At 34.8% G+C, this 19,521-nt stretch overlaps 2 protein-coding genes across 2 annotated transcripts; one reads left to right on the top strand and one right to left on the bottom strand.

The window, feature by feature from the left end:
• Nucleotides 1–6,458: 6,458 nt before the first annotated feature.
• On the top strand, nt 6,459–9,557 carry LOC121466412 (olfactory receptor 4C6-like). The gene is made up of 2 exons (XM_041680108.1): nt 6,459–7,376; nt 9,495–9,557. The coding sequence occupies exons 1-2, from the start codon at nt 6,477–6,479 to the stop codon at nt 9,555–9,557; spliced, it is 963 nt and encodes a 320-aa protein (XP_041536042.1). The 5' UTR covers nt 6,459–6,476.
• Nucleotides 9,558–10,723: 1,166 nt separating this feature from the next.
• On the bottom strand, nt 10,724–11,644 carry LOC121466411 (olfactory receptor 4C11-like). The gene has a single exon (XM_041680107.1). It carries the CDS (start codon nt 11,642–11,644, stop codon nt 10,724–10,726), a length of 921 nt encoding a protein of 306 aa, XP_041536041.1.
• Between the last annotated feature and the right edge of the window lie 7,877 nt (nt 11,645–19,521).

The raw sequence follows: 19,521 nt of genomic DNA, 5'->3' as shown, positions 1-19,521 counted from the left end.
TCTCAGCTCCTGCTCCAGTGTCTGCTTTGCTCTCCAACATGATGGGAAGGGACTCACCTTTGATCCTGAAAAAGGACCCCAATTAAATGTTTTATTTCTTAAGTGGCCCCATCATAGTGTCTCTTAACAGCAATAAAAAAGTAGCAAAGACAAATATGTGATCATTAACTCTGTTCATATTATTTTACTCTCAGACCTAAAAGTATGTAGGGAAAAACAATGAAAGCAGTTGTTGTTGCCGCCATGGGGGAACTTCACGCTTTAGGCAACAACTTTTTGCAAAGGACTACAATTGCTGAAGAAATGACAAGATTTTGCAAGTCAGATTATGTAAAATTATTTTCTTTCTGATGAGCAATAAAGATAATGGGAGAAAATTCTAGATAGCTACATTTCGGACACTTTATTGATATCTATACTGTATGGAGAACTAAAAATAAATAAATAAACCAAGAAGTAAATAAATACCAAGAAATCAAATATAGAATCCATATAGGAGGAAATGAATGAGTAGGGAGTTCTCCAAGGATAAAGTACAAATGGCTAAAATCCATGAAAACATTTATTATCACTTCCTATGCTTCATAATTTTCTCATTGTTGTGGCTGAATAAAAAAGATGGTTTAAAGTAAGAGGTGTTGTTCATTAAGGCTTAGTATTTGTCAGGGCCATTCCTTCATGGCTGGGGAAATGAGCAGTAGGCAGGTGAAGAATCAGGAGCAGTACACATGCTGGTAACAAACACCCTTAGTCAGCACAGTGAGTAGGAATCAAGGCTGGGTTTTAACTCCTCAAGTAAGTGTCTTCTCCTTACATCTACTTGTCCCACAAAGCTCCAACACTTACAGTATCACAACCACCTCAAACAGGGACATCTAAATATTCAAAAACATCATCCTAAGGAAAATATTTTATGTTCAAATCACACTGCCCATCAGGAAATGGAAATTTAAGATGGATCAAAATTCTTTCATATCCCAATTGGAATGATAGTCATTAAAAAAAAAACAAATAACAAATACTCCTAAATATGAAAGAAAAAAGGGCAATAATGTACAAAGTGAACTGAAATCCAGTATATAAATTAGTATAGATCATCCTCAAATACTAAATATATGGTAATCCTGTCCTGTTATTCTGAAAGATTCTAAGTCTAAAGAAATACTTCTACAAAGTCAATGTTTATTGCCGCACTCTTCACAATGTAAAGGTATTATATCAAACTAGCTGTCCATCAACAGAACGTGATAGATACATACACTGGAGTTACATCCAACCACAATGAACAGAGCTATATTGTCTATATTAAGAGTATCATACTATGAGGACTACTGAGAACTCAAGAACAATGGCACTGGGTTTCTGATCCTACTGCACGTACTGGCTTTGTGGGAGCCTAGGCAGTTTGGATGCTCAACTTACTAGACCTGGATGGAGGTGGGGGGTTCCTTGGACTTCCCACAGGACAGGGAACCCTGATTGCTTTTCGGGCTGAGGGGGGGGGACTTAATTAGGGGGAGGGGGAGGGAAATGGGAGGCGGTGGCTGGGAAGAGACAGAAATCTTTAATAAATAAATAAATTAAAAAAAAGAGTATCATACTAAATCAAATTAATTAACACATAGACAAATATTGCATACATATATGGATTTTTATAAAGCTACATGAATTGTGGATGTTTATATGGCAGGAAAATTAAATGAAAGTTAATGGTTGGAATTCAATTTCAAATTATTGGAGTAATTGGAGGAGAAGCCAGAAAACAGAGAGTAAACTGGAGGTAATACAAGGAACTTGGTCGAACTGTGTACACTATTATGAGAATGCTATTACATAGCAAGTAATTGCATATATAGTGATATATGCCAATTAAATTGTAGAATCGATGCAAATGAAATAACTTCATAGAACAGAGAGCTCATTTATATTATTTCTTCTTTCTCACATTGTATATATATATTTCATATATGAAAATGGACACATGTTAAGCATTTTTCTACCCAGAAATTCAATATTTCACTTGCTGATACCTTATTTTGATTTGGCTCTAGGGAAGTTTCCACCCTTGAGAACACACTATTATTACAGTTGGTAGATGAAAATACATTAAAACTATTAGTATTTTCATCATTGTAGAATCATCCTCAAGGGATGAATCTGGGATGAAGAAAGTCTGCCTCAAGCAAGCACCCTATGCTCTTAACAGTCCTAGATAATACCCAGAGAACAGAAATACTCATAATATTTCTCAGAAGAAGCTAAATAAAACATTCTACACTCATCCACAAATACAATCATCTGCAAATAGAAAGGGAAGGTGAAATGAATTGGTAAGTCTCCATTTGGCTTCTCTTTAGTAATTGCTCTTTATTTGTAAGACAATATACCACTTAGTGACCTTGTAGGCTCAGAGAGTCTAAAAGTTCCTTCTAATTCTTCCTACGGACACAATAAAAGTTCTGGTCTACACATTTGATAAAAAACTGGATGGTTGAACTCCCTCGTTTATATTAGTAGATTTCCACATGGTTAGAAAAAAATTAACTGGGATAATTCACAGGTTCTATCTTCTCTGAGAAAGTTTGTTTCATGTCAAAGAAATGAGGATGAATTTTAGAAGATCACAGAATACCCTATATGGTATCTGAGAAACTTGACCTGTTCCCCTTTTCCAAAGAGTTGTGAAAACAATCATCTAATCATCATTCTACAATGGTGAAGATATTACTTCAGTTTTAATGCATTTTCATTCACCATCTATAATAATAGTATGTTTTCAAGGGTGAAAAATTCCCTGGGGCCAGATGAGAATAAGACACACCAGGTGAAATACTGATTTCCTGGGTAGAAAAGGACTACTAGTTAGATTAAGGTTTTATGTACAGATCTCATCATTTTATGGAATTAGAGTATAGAAACTACTTCTAGAATATGATGAGTGCCCTTCCATTGAGTTGTTGTTCTGGAATTTGACAGAGATTTCTGTAGAAGACAGGGCTACAGCCTTCATGGGCTCAGAGAAGTTATTAATAACACAAGATCAATTCAGCATTCTAGCATGGAGTGTGAAAGGGGTTCATGAGCCCCTCCCCTTACCTGAGGAACTTACAGCATGCAGTGTAAACGGGTTCATGAACCCTTACCATTAACTGAGGAGTTATTGGCACTTAATGGCTGCCAGAGAAGGGACAGTCTATTTTATTTTAACTTTGCAGCTTTTAGTAGGTCAAACAAGTTCCAAAGGATGGCCCTACAACTAGAACCAGATGGCATTGTAAACTGGAGCCAATGAGTTATATAATTAAGAAAAGGAAGACATGAAGTTGGTATAATTGTGTAGGAATATAAAACCATATCTTTGAGAAGCTATGGGGAGGAGTTGAATATTATCAATATATAAAATTATCAAATAATTAATATCTGATAAAATATGACTTTTATTGAATTAAATTTCTTGAATAAAGAATAAAAGTTTCTACTCAAAGAGACATGCTTACCAATGAGGCTTATTTTTTAAAGTTTAACTTAGTTGGTTTTTGTCTTTCACAGTATCTATCTTTTTCACATATTGATTTAAGTATTTGTTTTTCTAACTGTTTTGCTTATGTTCTATTTCTCATATACAAAAATATTTTGTTTTTATTAGTTTTTTTTATTTTGGGTCAAGTTCTCACCATGTATCCAGGTTGCTCTCAAACTTGCCTTAAGTCAGTATTTTTCTTAAATTCCTTCAGTATATTTATTTCTATTGGCATTATTTTTAGTTTATGAGTTTTGTTCTCACAGACATATACCATATCTAAAAAACTTGTGCAATTAATCCATCCTTGCTTGATAAACACTTGATTTATAAGATATTAGATTTATAAAACTTAGAGAGTTAACTAATTGTGCTTCTATTCAAAGGAGTGGCCTTTAAAAAAAGAAAGTCTATTATTTTTCTATTTATTTTATTTATTGTTTTCTCATACATTACCTACCAACCAAAGCTTTCCAACCCTTTTATCATCCAAGTCCCTATCTCTTTCTTCTTTCTTCTTCAGATCTATTCCTCCTCTCTTTCACTTCAAAAAATGGCAAGCCTCCTACAAGTTTCAACCAAGCATAGAATATCAAGTTGTAAAAGACTGGCACATCTCATACTAAGGCTAGATGAACCTACCCAATAGAAGGAATAGGATCCAGAAGTCAGGCAAAATTGTCAGAGACAGTTTCCACTCCCACTATTAGGTGTCCTATAAGAACACCAATCTATACAACAGTAGCATTGATGCAGAGGGCCTAGTGAGGTCAGACTCCTGAAAGCTTCCTGATTGTTGCTTCTGTCTCTGTGAGTGCCTAGGAGTTCAGGTTAGTTGGTTCTTTGCTTTCTTGACTCCTCTGACTTCTCCAATCTTTCATCTCCTTCTTCCACAGCATGCCCAAGCTCTGAACTATGCCTAATGTTTAGCTGACTGTCTCTGTCTCTGCTCTGCCCTTCAGTTGCTTGATGAACATTTTCTGCTCTCTGATGACCATTAGGCTAGGCTGTGATCTACAAGTATAGTAGAGTATTATTGGGAATCATTTCATGGGATTTTTTTTAAATATTCATTTTTATCCTAGGTCTTTGAGCTATCCAGGTTCATAACCCTGCAGATAATGTCAGGCATGGTTTTCAATTGAACAAGTCAGTGGTAAATAGCTTCCACAAGTTCCAGGCACCTGTGCCAAAGCCCATCTTACAGGAAGGATAAATAGTAGGTGGAAGGTTTTGTGACTGGATTGGTGTCCTATTCCCTCCACTAGAAAATCCAGGCTCTATTCTTCACTACTAGCAGTTTTTGCTAGGGTCAGCCTTGTAGATTCTGGGGAATTTCCATTGCACTAGGTTTTTACCTTGCTGGCTTCAAGCATCTCTTTGAATACTCTCTCTCTATGTCCCCCACCTGCTGGGGTTTTACAGGTGGACTGGAAAAAGAAAGTATTTTTAAAAGTAGGACAATTTACAAAATGCTTTGTTTACTTTCTTCTTTTACATTTTTTGAGAATTTAATAGGTGATAACTGTATTCATATCATTTCCATATGCTTCTATTTCCCCTGTAATTCTTCTTGTACCCATCTCAAATTTATGACCTCTTCTTTCATAGCTTTTGTTATAAGATGCTGAATCTACAAAACAGAAATTATATAATTACAAGCAAGAAAATCAGCTTCCTGTTCTTCCATTTATTCTCAAATTGGGAATTAATCATCATTGATCAAGGTTACTTAGATAATAATACGTAGTAAGTATATAATTTCAGACATAGAAGGGAAAGCAGGAAATGACAGTGGTATAGCTACAGTTTTTTTGGAACTGGCATCATTGGAGGTTCCTTGTCCCGTAATCATGTGTCAGTGCTTTTGCATTTTGATTTTATCTTATTTATCTATCTGTTCTCCCTATAGGTTTTGCGTATATATGATGGCTTCCGGTTTTTGTGTATTTATTAGATTTCTGACTGTGCACAAAAGTATGTCTCTGCAGCTTCATACTTCTCTTGTGTTTTTTATTGTACCTTTTCTTGATTGCTTTTCCTTCTCTTTGCTTGATTTTCCTATTTTGACTTGTCATTTTTTTTATTTTATGTTACATTTCATTTTGTTATTATCCCATAAATGCCCGGTTAATTTCTAAGGAGAAACAGAAAAGAGGTTGATCCTGATGGTAGGAGAGGAGGGGATCCATAGGGAAGAGTAGAGGAAGGGAAAATTATAGTCAGAATAAAATGTATAGAAAATATTATCATTAAAAAACAAAAGAATAACACAATTTGCTAAATTTTCTTACATATATGGTCAACAAATCCTGGACATATGCCGCCATCAAAATATTTATAAACTGATTGTACCTCAGTCTTTTACTTTTCAAATGAAGTCTAACCACCTATGTAGGTCAAAAGTGGCACACTAAGCTAGGGGATGGTGGTGCAGTCCTTTAATCCCAGCACTCAGTGACCAGAGGCAGGCAGATTTCTGTGAGTTTGAGGCCAGGCTGGTCTACAGAGTGAGTTCCAGGACAGCCAAAGATTCACAGAGAAACCCTGTCCTGAAACTCTTTCCTCAAAAATGTTGCCCATTGATAATTAACATAAGCTTAAAAGGAGAGAGAAAAACCTTTTTAACCTGAAAGAACAGTTTTGTTGAGAGATAGTCTCATTTAGACTAATCAGGAGCAAACTACTATGCAGTCAAGGATGACTTTGATCTTGAACTTCTGCTCTCTCTTGCTCTAAGCATCAAGTGATGGCATTATAGTCATTGGTCACCATACTGGCCTTCATGACTAGAGTTCAAAGCATATTTCTTCTACCTTATATGGCAGAATGGTTAGTGGTACAGAAAGTCAATATGAGATTTTATGACTTAGACGCACACAGATGATTAATTTTAAATCACATTTTCTTTTTTTAGGTTCAACAACTATGAACTGGAATGCTAATCACAAAATAAATGGGAAATCCAAACAATGTTACGGAGTTCATACTTTTGGGTCTTACAGAGAACTGGCACTTGCGGAAATTGTTCTCTACTGTGTTTCTATTCATGTATGTGGTCATGGTATTGGGAAATGTGCTCATCATAGTGACCATGATCACAAGTCAGAGTCTGAGATCACCAATGTACTTTTTCCTCACTTTTTTGTCCCTTTTGGATATCACCTATTCATCTGTCATTGCCCCCAAATTGATTGTAGACTCCTTTTCCAAACATATTACCATCTCCTTTGAAGGCTGCATGGCTCAGCTCTTCGCAGAGCATTTCTTTGGAGGTGTGGGGATTATTCTTCTCATTGTGATGGCCTATGATCGCTATGTGGCCATTTGTAAACCTCTTCACTACAGAACCATCATGAGTACTCATATGTGCTGCATGCTTTTGGGAGGTGCTTGGGTAGGGGGTTTTGCACATGCAACCATTCAGCTTCTATTCATGTATCAAATACCTTTCTGTGGTCCCAATGTCATAGATCACTTTTTATGTGATTTGTTTCAGTTGCTGACATTGGCCTGTATGGACACCCATACCCTGGGTCTCATTGTCATATTTAACAGTGGGGTGATGTGTATGGCCATCTTTCTTATTCTAATTGTCTCTTACATAATTATCCTATGTTCTCTAAAGACCCATAACTCTGAAGGGCGACAAAAAGCTCTCTCCACATGTGGCTCTCACTTCACAGTGGTTGTATTGTTTTTTGTGCCATGTATTTTCTTATATGTGAGGCCTGTGTCTACTTACCCCATAGACAAGGCCATGGCTGTGTCAGATTCAATTGTCACACCCATGCTGAATCCCTTTGTCTACACACTGAGGAATGCAGAGATGAAAAATGCTATGAAGAAGCTTTGGAGGAATTAGAAAGTTTTTTTCCAAGTAACTTTTATGCTAAGCATCAGATTTCTCATATGAAGTAGTCTTTCTTTCAGAAATGAATAATGAATAAAACTGCCCTTCCTTCCCTAGAAATCAGAAAGGTATTTTATGTTTGTAGCTATTGAGATAAATGGTATAATTTAAAATATATAAAGTATAGGATTTATAAATTTTTCAGCATTGAACCTTTTCTTGACTTACTAATACCTTAGTGTCTCCTTGCTTCATTTAGGATTATGTCAGTCCATCTTTCTATTGCCTTTTTGTCTAAAATATATCTTGTGTTCTTAAACACCTACCTACAAGACATGAAGCACATTATTTTCTTCTAACTGCTCTTAAAAAATATGTTAACATTTGATCCCCTGAGTGAGTGCCACTATAATGTATTGCCTAGGTTAATACATATTAAAACATGAAAAAAGAAACATATATGTAAGAGAAAAGAAAAGTGGAACTATTCAAAAGAAAGAAAAAGACATGGGTAGGATATTGAGGGATAAACTGGGGTGAATAGAGTTCAGAATATGGTTAAAGTATATGATATAATTGTTGAAGCTATGTTTATGAACTCATCAATATGGTCAATGAATTTGCATGAATAAAACATTGACTGTGAGACTGAGTGTTGTTTTTTCAGTGAAGCCAGCCTGCATCATTATATTCTGTCTTCCTTTTCTGCCATTATTTTTTCTCAACAAAATGGGGAGGGACTGCTTAATCTTTCCAATCACAGATAAGTGTTCTACCACTGAGCTATGACCCCAGTTAATGTCATTATTCTTTTTCTCAATATATTTGTTTCCTCTGAGTAATGATAAAAGTTACAGTTTTAAAATTATCTAAATAATTAAGTAAGCTATTAATTAATAATAACCCATATATAAAAGATTATTAATATCACAGAAGTTGAATTCTATGATCACTTTTAGGAAGGTACTTTATTTGGGGGGATTGTGAAGATTTTTACTCAGGGGTAAAATTACAGATAATATTTTACTTATGATTTCTTCAGGATAAATAATTATTGTGTAAATCAGTATTATAAGTACAAGGACACTAATAATTTATAAAAATATTATAATACAAACAACCACATGATAATCTGTGGACAAAAAAATCTAAAAGGAGAAATAAATGAGTAAATAGCTATGACATTTTCAAGAAACAGACCAACAGGTGGAGAAAATAAAACATACATATAGTGGAAGGAAACTGATAGATGAGAGGCATGCAAATGCCTATATGGTTGTTAGAAGGCAAAGGTCATTATCACCTGTCAAAGTGACCCAAAGATGAAACTTATTTCACAACACTGATAGTGTCCTTTTTTTGTTTTTGTTTTTGTAGTACATTCAAGCAGAAAATGTGAATGAGTATTAAACTACTTTTCATTTTTCCATTCCTTCTCAATTACAGGGCAAATTTCAAAAAAACTTTTAGAAATGTTTTATGATAATATATTTATATATTTTATACTTATTATTTTGTTTAGCAGTAATGAAAAAAATTAGAACTAATGTTATTATTTGAAACTTTTTAAAATAACCTCATAATTAATTATAATGGGTATTAATAACAAAATATAAATATTGAAAAGCATCTTAAAGTGAGAAATATGACCTTATATTTGCCTAATATGTAAGGATTACTAACTAGATAAAGATAGGCCAACAAAGAGTATGTATGTTATAAGCTAATTCTTACTGTTAAAATATTTTTTATATAAATTTGAATCACCTGCCCCTGTGCTTACAATTTAGTAAACAGAATTACAACTACTTTTGAAGTTTGGACATGCTGGCTCATGCCTTTACTCCCAGTTTTGAGGAAGCAGAGGCAGGAGGATGTCTCTGGGTTTGAGGCCATCTTTGCGTTCAAAATAGGTTCCAGGACATACAGATTTACATGGTGAGATCCTGCCACAAAACAAAAATATATGATTATTCTTTTAGTTAATAGTGTAGTTTTTATCGTGTAACTAATGTATAACTCCTTTGTCAATTGAAATTACCATATCATAGTCAACATATTTATACATTAACAATTATGCCATTAATAAATTTGAAAGTTTGATTGGACTCTATATGAAATTGCAAAATATTATCCAGCCACCCTGCATACTTCTATGATGACAGTATGCTAAAAATATATTAATCTCCAAAATAAAGCAGTTAGAGGAAAACTCTTGATCAGTAGTTAATAGTAAGAATCGTAAAGATATGATTTATCTTTGCTTCAAGTTCTGCACATGCACATGCACACACACAGACACACACACATCCATATACACATGTAAAAGCACACATTTACACAATGGAATGGACTACCACTCCGTTAATGCTATTATTTAGCATAAATCCCAACCCATTGATTGATTCAAAGATCTGAGACCATAAAAATTTAGGCAAGATTAGTTTCTTGTTGACTTTGTTGAAGATACAGGTAAGAATTTCTGGTTGACACTATTCAGTATTGACAATGTTCATTACTAACAGTGTTCTCAGGGCTAGAGTGACACAGTCATTTGCCTTTCACTCTTCATGAGACAGAAAGTAGCTTGACTGGAAAGATGGGACACTTTGGACAGATAAGGGAATGTCCTCAGTGATAGCAAAGGATAACTTCCTCTTGTAACAAGTGCTTGTAGTTAGAAATGTCAAGAGAAACTTCTTTTTTTTCGCTTCTAAAGAGGATTTATATTTACATTTCTCTTTAAACATTTTTCCAGTATGGCAACAAACACACACAGACATAGCTAGTAACAGTGTCTTGGTCATTTGTTTTCCATTATATTTCACTCCATTGTCACGATGATTTATTACTTTGTGTTTTATTTGCATACTATTGAAAACAACTTCATTTTAATGACATCATCTCTAAGTTGTCTTCATCTTTAACTTTGCTGCCTTATTATTATTATTATTATTCTTTAAAAGACTTCCAAACATCCACAGGATGAAGCAGAATATATACCCTGCAACTTCATACACATGTACGTGTTTAATTATCTATTTTCTATCCATAAGTGAGAACTGAATCAGATTTTGATTTTTAAAATTTTTGTTGAATATATTTAACTATTTATTTGCTTATTTATGTGTCTGTATCCAGCAGGACACATGTGAGGAGGTCAGAGGACATATTATGACAGTTTACTGATTCCAAAGTATTACACACACACACACACACACACACACACACACACACACGTGTGAAAGATATCTTGATTATATACTCTCAGAAATACTGTATCTTTTCAGTCCCTGTATCAAAGCTAAACTCTTAAGGTGTTATACTTTAGAATCATCATATAGTATTTATCAACTGAAGTCATTACCACACCATATTATTTTCATTGCATTTTTTACTTCTGCATTTCTCAGAGTATAGATAAGAGGGTTGAGCAAAGGTGTCCCAATTGTATAAAACACAGCCACCATCTTGTCAACTGGAAAAGTGGTTAGTGGACGTGTGTATATAAATATACAGGGACCAAAAAATAGGACCACCACAATGAAATGAGAAGTGCAAGTAGAAAGGGCCTTTCGTCTTCCTTCTGCACTGTGATTTCTCAGAGAGTATAAAATGATAATATAAGATATAAGCAATAGTATGAAACTTACCATGCATATGGCACCACTATTAGACACAACTAGCAAATTTATCAAATAGGTATCCATGCAGGCAAGTTTCAACAAGGGCTGCAAATCACAGAAATAGTGATCAATAACATTTGGGCCACAGAATGGTAATCTTAAGGCCAAGAAAAGCTGTGCTGAAGAGTGGATACAAGAACCTACCCATGCAAGAATCACTAATATACCACAGATACGCTGGCTCATTATAGCTGTATATCTTAGAGGCCTACAGATTGCTACATAGCGATCAAAAGCCATGAGGATAAGCACAAAGATCTCCATGCACCCAAAGAAGTGAGCTGCAAAGACCTGAGTCATACATTCATTGTAGGTAATGGTTTTTTTCTGAGAGAGGGAATCCATGATCAATCTAGGGGCTGTAGTTGTAGAGAAGCAAGCATCAGCAAAGGACAAATAGAAGAGAAAAAGGTACATGGGGCTGTCAAGTGTCCGACTTTTCTTAATGGTCACCACAATGAGAAAGTTCCCCATTAGTGTCATGAGGTAAAGAATCAAGAAGACTCCAAATACTGCTTTCTGCTTTTCTGGATTCTGTGTCAAGCCAAACAAAATGAATTCAGTCACACTATTGTTATACATCATATCAGTGGATGGAGTAGATAAGAAGAGTCTGACAAATGTTTAACCTGCCAAGAAAAAAAAATAGCATATTTGGATCATTGAAACTTGAAATTCACTGGATCTATCACAGGCCATTTGTCCCAGCTTTCTTTGTTATGAAATCCCTGAAGATTTCAATTACCCCAATGTCTATCAGCATAGATATTTAGTTCTCAATAAGATTTAACATTGACTCAAAAGTTTATTGTACTGGATCAAAGTTTTGAATTTCAGGACTGAAAAATATGAAAGTTGTTTAACTCTACTTTGATTCCCATTAATGTTCCAAACTGCAGAATTTGTTCTGTCTTTGAAAAAATGACTTATTAATTTGGAAACTTAGGAAAAGCATGTGTTTGTTAATGGGTATGAGCACAAATATTTCCTTTGCTTCCTTCTGAATGTTTTCAAGAAATGAGAACCTTCATGGATACAGGGATATATACATGTGTATGAAGAAATGAGTACATGCATACTTACATAGACCCCATTGCTTAATTCTCTTCCTGTGGTCTATAATTTGAAAGGCACTATTTAATACAATTAACAACTACTTTTTGTGATTCCATTATAACAAAAATTTCAATTCAATTCATTCGTCTTTGTAAACAGAGACTGAACCTTCATTTCAGGGATGCCCAGACCCAAGCAATCAAGCAGAAACTATATTAATTATAGGTCTATTTGGCCAATGACTCAGGCATATTCCTAGCAAGCTCTTGCATCTTAAAGTAACCCTTTTCTATTATTATATGTATTGACACAAGACTGGTTTACTAGAATTGTTGGTACTATGTGGCTACATAACTTCTCTTTGACTCCACCTACTCTATCTCTGTTAGGAATACCCACCTGGCTTTAAATTGCTAAACCATTGGCCAAAATACCTTTATTCATCAAGCAATAAAAGCAAGCAACACATATACACAAGTACATCCCATATCATATCTTCCTTTTAGTCATTTAGTTCCTGGATAAATTATACTTTACAAAAGTTTATTTAGTCATATTTCAAAATTACCTCTTATATTCAAGATACCATATTACTGTGACCATGATAAAATAAGGTTTTGTACAAAAATTTGAGTTTGTTATAATCAAAGAAAACTATATTATGTTTTTAATACATTTAAGTATATTCCATTAAAAATTAAACTTCTCTACCTGTAAGTTTGAGCTTTTATTAAAATTTTTGATATCTACAAAGAAAGGTATTTTTTAAAAATTATATATGTGTATATATACATATAAATTTTTTCAGTAGTATTTTAAAAACTCCATTGCTGCAATGTTAAGCTTTGTGTTTTCTTTTAATTGTTTATTTAAATATTTGTACTTTATGTGATTGAAAAAATGATCAATGCAATTTCATGCCATCACTTTGACCTAGAATTTCTATAAAATTATTATCATGTTTGTGTCTATTCATGTGTTGATCTTTGTATGTGTATATGTGCATGTGCGTGTGTGCGTATGTGTGCGCGCATGTGTGTGTCTGCATGTGCACGCATGTTGTAACATTCATGTGAAGGAGAGAGGATGTAATTTTCTCCTTCCATCATAAGGGTGCAGGGATGGATTTCAGGTAGTCAGGATAGGATGTCTTCACTGGTTGCGTCTCACATGCTTTTATAATTCACAGTCTTAAGTATTATAAAATTTAACAATATCATAATATATACATAGTTTCTGCAGAGATTTATGAGTGTATATGTATCTGTGTGTCTGCATACCCTTATCACACATACAAGTGTGGTAATAATTTATTTTCAGAAAAGCTAAGTGTTTAAAAAAATTATATTAGTTGGCTGCTAAAAACAAAAATATATTTTATTAGCATTATACAAAATTTTATAGAAATAACTTACATTTTCATGTTTTCCTGAAAATGTCATACTTCTCATCTTTGTAAAGTAATTTCTCAATCTTGATATTTCTTTGAATGATCATCAATCTAGCAAAATAATGAGATTTGTTAGTAAATAGTGATATTTAGTTAGATCTGTAATTATTTTTGTTGTGGCATATTCATGTCATATATTACAATTTGCTAATGCTTCTTCTTTAGTTTAGTCCTACAAAGCATTCATTTTTTTATTTTTTATTTATTTATTTTCATTAAAAATTTCCTCCTCCTCCCCACCTCTTTTTACCCTCCCCCTCCCCCCACTCCTCACCCTCTCCCTCTTCAGTCCAAAAAGCAGTCAGGGTTCCCTACCCTGTGGGAAGTCCAAGGTCCTCCCCCTCCATCCAGGTCTAGGAAGTTGAGCATCCAAATAGACTAGGCTCCCACAAAGCCAGTACATGCAGCAGGATCAAAACTCAGTGCCATTGTCCTTGGCTTCTCAGTCAGCCCTCATTGTCTGCCATGTTCAGAGAGTCTGGTTTTATCCCATGCTTTTTCAGTTCTTTAAAATATAACACTCAGTTTTTACTCTTCCAGAATTGTCTTTTGTTTCAAAGGATGAATCAAAATTACTTTTACAAAGCCCACCTTGTAACATTTGAAACTTGGCTAGTTTCTTTTTCTGTTTGTTTGTTTTGTCTTATTGATGTTTATTTGTTTTTATGTTTATATTACTTTATTTTATAACCTTTTTCTTTCTTTTAGTAATAATTTGTTTCTAACAAGAGTGTGTTGTGGGAAGTCCTTCTGTATATGTGTTGCTTTTATTGGCTATTAAATAAAGAAACTGGGGTTTTTATAAAGGTTAGTGAAATTAATATAATCTTATAGAGATATGTTTAAACACCACTGTACCATTGCTATGGTGACTTTCATGACTGGTTCTTCAGTAATGTGAAGAACTTTAATTTCAAGTTGTTTATTTGCTAAATTTTTACGTTCTTTCAAACCCTATTTTTTCTTCCAAATAGCTGAGATAAATCAACCTTAAAAATATTGGTAATGTTTCTATAGTGGCCACATGGTATAAATTGACATTTTTTTTTTGTTTTTCTAACTATAAAAACATAAAGAAAAAACTATATAGCATCTTAATATAGTATTTCCGCAATGAAGGAAAAATTGAAAAAGAACACGTCTAATGGTGTATATTCCAGTGATATGAAAATTAGGGAAAAGTCATCTAGGCAAACTAATCTATAAATCTCACCTAGGTAGTTTGACTTCAACAACAAAAGTTTAGAGATCTAAGTGGTTTCTTGTAAGAGGTTTTTGAAAATAATGTGTTGAATTTTGGGTGTGTTTTCATTAGTTTATCATAAAATTGAGGCATGCAAAACATAAGAACACCCTTTGTTAGGACGTGGTGAGATGCTCAGCAGAAAAGGTGCTTCCACCAATACTGACAATTTAACTTAATCCCTAGAATCTACATGACAGAAAGAAAAAACTACTTACTTCTGAAAAATGCCCTTTGACTTTCACCACACTACACACAAACATACATACACACACAGACACATGGGCACACGGACACAGACACACAGAGAGACAAACACACACATACACACAGACACAGACACATGGGCACACAGACACACACACAGAGACACACACACATACACACAGACACAGACACATGGGCACACACACAGACACACACACAGAGACACACACACACAGAACAAAAAAGAGAGACCGATAGATGATACAGAGACACAGAGAGATAGGCACAGAAATAGGGAAAAAAGAGACAGACAGACCCACCGAAAAATAAAAGTAATTAAAACAAAGGCAAATTTCATTTATCTCCTGAAATAAAATAGTACCGAGTTAGTTATTCCGTGGAATTTTATGATTTATGTGTGGGAGGTACTGAAGAGCTTAGGTGTAATAAAAATCCAGGGTTCTCCTGCTCCATACATCTGTTGATCTCTCATTATATTTGTAAAAAAAAATCAGCTTTGCCCTAAAAAATTAAATGGGTTAGAAAACATGGAACTCAAAGGCTTTGTGTCTGATCCTGAAGTCATCTCTGGATGCTGTGTGTTATACAAGCAGGTTTTGTAATCAGTGTGAAGTGGAAGAACAGAAACTTTCCTTATTAGGTGTAATAAAATTGAATGAATAAACAATGTTCAAACAAAAGTGAGAATGATTATTCATGATTCCACAAATAAACACATAGAAATGTCATAATGGAAGTCTCTTAGGAATATTGATGTCAAAAGCCAGATAAAGCAGAATGGCCATGCAGGGCATCTCATGTTTTACTTCCCCTGTCTTAGAAGAGTGGAAGTTCTCTTCCTCAACTATCTTCTAGAGGAATAGCAAAATTACGTATCTTCTCTCTGTTTTATAAAAGATTATCTTAATATTTATATAGTTTTGGCTATGGTTCCTTTGGCACAACATTTTACAATTATTATATCCTAATATCTCATAAAATGTAATGGCAGAAGTACAATCAATTACATTGGGATATATACTTACAAGCATACATATCCACATATATTTCTATGTATCTATTGTGTTTATATCTATCTATCTTTCTAATCTAGTAATTAATCCAGAAAATAAATTTGAATATCCCAGGAATTAATTAATAAAATCACTGACAGCCTTTAGTGATTTGTCTTTTCTGTGTATCTAATCAGAAAACAAGGACCAGCATTTAGATTTTTTCCTTCAGTTTTCCTATATTCTCTCCCTCTTTGCCTTTTCCCTATCATCACTGTAAATGGACAAGGTAGCTTGTGAAATGGAATGATTCATGTGCTGTAAAATTATTACTGTTTCATATCACAGTGGTTGAGATACTCACTCTCACTTTCAGCATCACCGTTCCAGACATGTCTCGCCACTTGCGCTCCATACAATCACACCAATACAGTCCCTTATTTCTGTAAGTTCTACAAATTAGAGCCTGATGAACTTTCCTTTTCTAAAACCACTTGTCTCTTGTTTTGTCTGGACAGAGAGCACAATGCAAATACCATTTCCTCAGACCACCTACATAGATTTACATGGTGAAATGCGGTATTCTAATGTATTTCTGTTTTAAAGTTTGTATGTGTAAATTTTTTGGATTTGTCATCCCTAGTAGATTCTTGTCTCGTTTTTGTTTTAGCATTATTTATTCAGTCACTTTATTCAGTCAGTTTTAAATACCCAAATAAGACAAATTTGTGCTGTTCCAGTCTGCACACATTACAGCATATTGTAATTACCAAGACCATGTTGGTTATCTATCAACAGCAGCCAGACAAGACACAGGACCAGAAGCCAATCCTTTGTGCTTCAAGTGGTGTAACCTCTATATTTATACTGCAATTGTATCTGTCCTAGTTATGTGAAGAATCATAGTGAAAAGAGAAAGAACATAACTTCCAGTAAGAATCAGAGGAGGAAAATCATGAGATGAATCAGGACAAATTTCATGAAAGTGTAAACAAAGTACTATATACTGTTTTAAGATTTAAGTAGAGCTGCTTTCTGTTTTTTACTTCCTGTATTAGCCATTACATCAAATCCACAGGGTGAATTGTAAATAGAAAGTTTATGCTGAACCCCAACACTGATTTCATCCCCATTACCATACAGTCTCAGCAGCTTCATCACAAAATAGCTCTCTGTCCTGAGGGCCCACACCTCTTCTCTGTTCGGACCCTGCACTTTGCGAATAGGAAGTATGTAGATAACTGGAGACACTGTCCAGTCTCAGAGTCCAGGGTAAGATAAAGAAACACAAACTATTACTAGCCTCGCACCAATGAAGAAAACATGTTATTCAGGTTTTCCAGGACTCAAAATGAAGATGAGCTGATCCTAAATGGGAGAAAAGATAAATAAAATAGGTTAAGTTATATTGGAAAACTTACCCTTTCTTTTTGAGATAAAGACATTGTGTCCAATACATTGCTCATAGTTTACTCCTCTTCAGTTCTGATTTACCTTCCTGATGAATCACATAGAAGAGAACTGGGAACATACAAATTGAGGTTTGAGTCATTCCAGACAAAACTGTATTTTAGCTTCATTCACTGTTGCTTTATGTTGTAGAAAACATGGAGACAGGAGAAAGTACACAGACACTCTTTAAGAATACCAGAGTTAGACTTTCTGAAAGAGACTAAAATATTTTCTGCAGAAAAAAAATATTATCCAGTTTTTACTATATAAAAGTATTTTTTAAGTCAAAGTCGGTCTTACCCTGAAAAATTCAATGAGAATATATGAGAAATGAACATCTTTTCTCTGCACATAATAGTTATAGGTATAAGGTATATGGTAACATGAAAGTATGCCCAGTCTCAAAGGGACCAAACTATATTTCTTTCTACTCACCTCTGAAGGATTTGCTAAATGAGCTATTTAACAGACTTAGTACACAAACATAGCAACTGCACAGCCAATTATTGCCAGGAAATCTTGTTACAGACATATTCTGGTCCCTACCCCTACCTCCTTATTCTAAAGGACACTTGCCAAATTATTTACTGAAGGTTCTTTACAATGATACCTTCAAAATCACATTGAAGTTTAGCCTATATAAGAAATATACTAAGATTTTGAAAAGCTGGGAAACTCTGAGTTTTTAACTTCTTTGAATCTGGAAATTTTGACATATTTTGTAACTAGTTTCTTACCATAATAGTGTTACCATTCAGATGTTAGACCCACAGCCAAAAATTAGCAAGGGCTCAGGCAATCCTGTGGAAGATGAATAGGAAGGATTGTAGGAACCATAGGGATTAAGGACATATCAATAAATCTCACAGAATCAACTAAGCAGAGCTCATAGTGCCTCACACTAAACAACTGTTTTGGGGTTTTTGATGGGGATTGCATTGAATCTACAGATTGTTTTGATAGAGTTACCATTTTTATTATGTTGATCCTACTTATCCAAGAGCACAGGAGATCTATTGCACAAATAATAAAAACAGAGACAGATGTTGGGGTTTAACCTGAAGACCAGAAAAGCAAAACAGTTAGCCACTGGCTCTTACATTGACCTCAGTCTAAATATGGTGACCCTTCCTTCAGGAAACCTCAGAATGAGATTGAGACTGGGGGTTCTCTCTTCCCATTTTATAATTCTCTCTAGTTCTGGGATTGAAGGTCTATACCATCATTATCAAAACTATCAGCTTATTCTTTCAACCTACAGTTCTAGCAGCCCGATTAACAGCCAGTATTGATGGAGGAAGGTCATTGGCTAATAAAGGAACTGCCCTGGCCCATTTTATTGGTTAGAGGATAGGTGGGACGAGTAAACAGAACAGAACGCTGGGAGGAAGAGGAAGTGAGCTCAGACTCGACTGCTGTCCTCTCGGGAACAGATGCCTGAGAGAGACGCCATGCTCCTGGCTCCTGGGCAGATGCACGCTAAGAAGCTCCGACCCAGGATGGACATAGGTTAGAATCTTCCCGGTAAGCGGACCTAGGGGCGCAACACAGATGATTAGAAATGGGCTAAATTAATATGTGAGAATTAGCCTAGAAGAGGTTAGATAGAAATGGGCCAAGCGGTGTTTAAATGTATACAGTTTGTGTGTTGTTATTTCGGGCATAAGCTAGCCATGCAGGCAGCTGGGGTGCTGGGAACGCAGCCCCGCCACCCTTATTACTACACAGTATCACTTCAGGACAGCTATTAATTCATCTCATTGGAGGGGCCACACATGTTCTCACAAGCATCAGCCCACCTACTGCAGTGATTACATTCATCATCCTAGCCCTACTCACCATTCTAGAGTTTGCTGTAGCCTTAATCTAAGCTTGTGCATTTACCCTCATAGTTACCCTCTAATTACATGATAACATATAATGACCCACCAAACACATGCATTTCACATAGTTAATCCATGCCCATGACCTCTTACAGAGGCATTTTCCACCCTCCTGCTAACTTCAGGTCTAGTAATATGATTTCATTACAGCTCATTTA

Source organism: Microtus oregoni, unplaced genomic scaffold (genome assembly GCF_018167655.1).
Source record: "Microtus oregoni isolate MIOR12 unplaced genomic scaffold, Mior012 000033F_ref0000390, whole genome shotgun sequence".
Lineage (NCBI taxonomy): Eukaryota > Metazoa > Chordata > Mammalia > Rodentia > Cricetidae > Microtus > Microtus oregoni.
The sequence above is the reverse complement of the archived record's forward strand: the minus strand, read 5'-3'. Positions and strand labels throughout refer to the sequence as shown.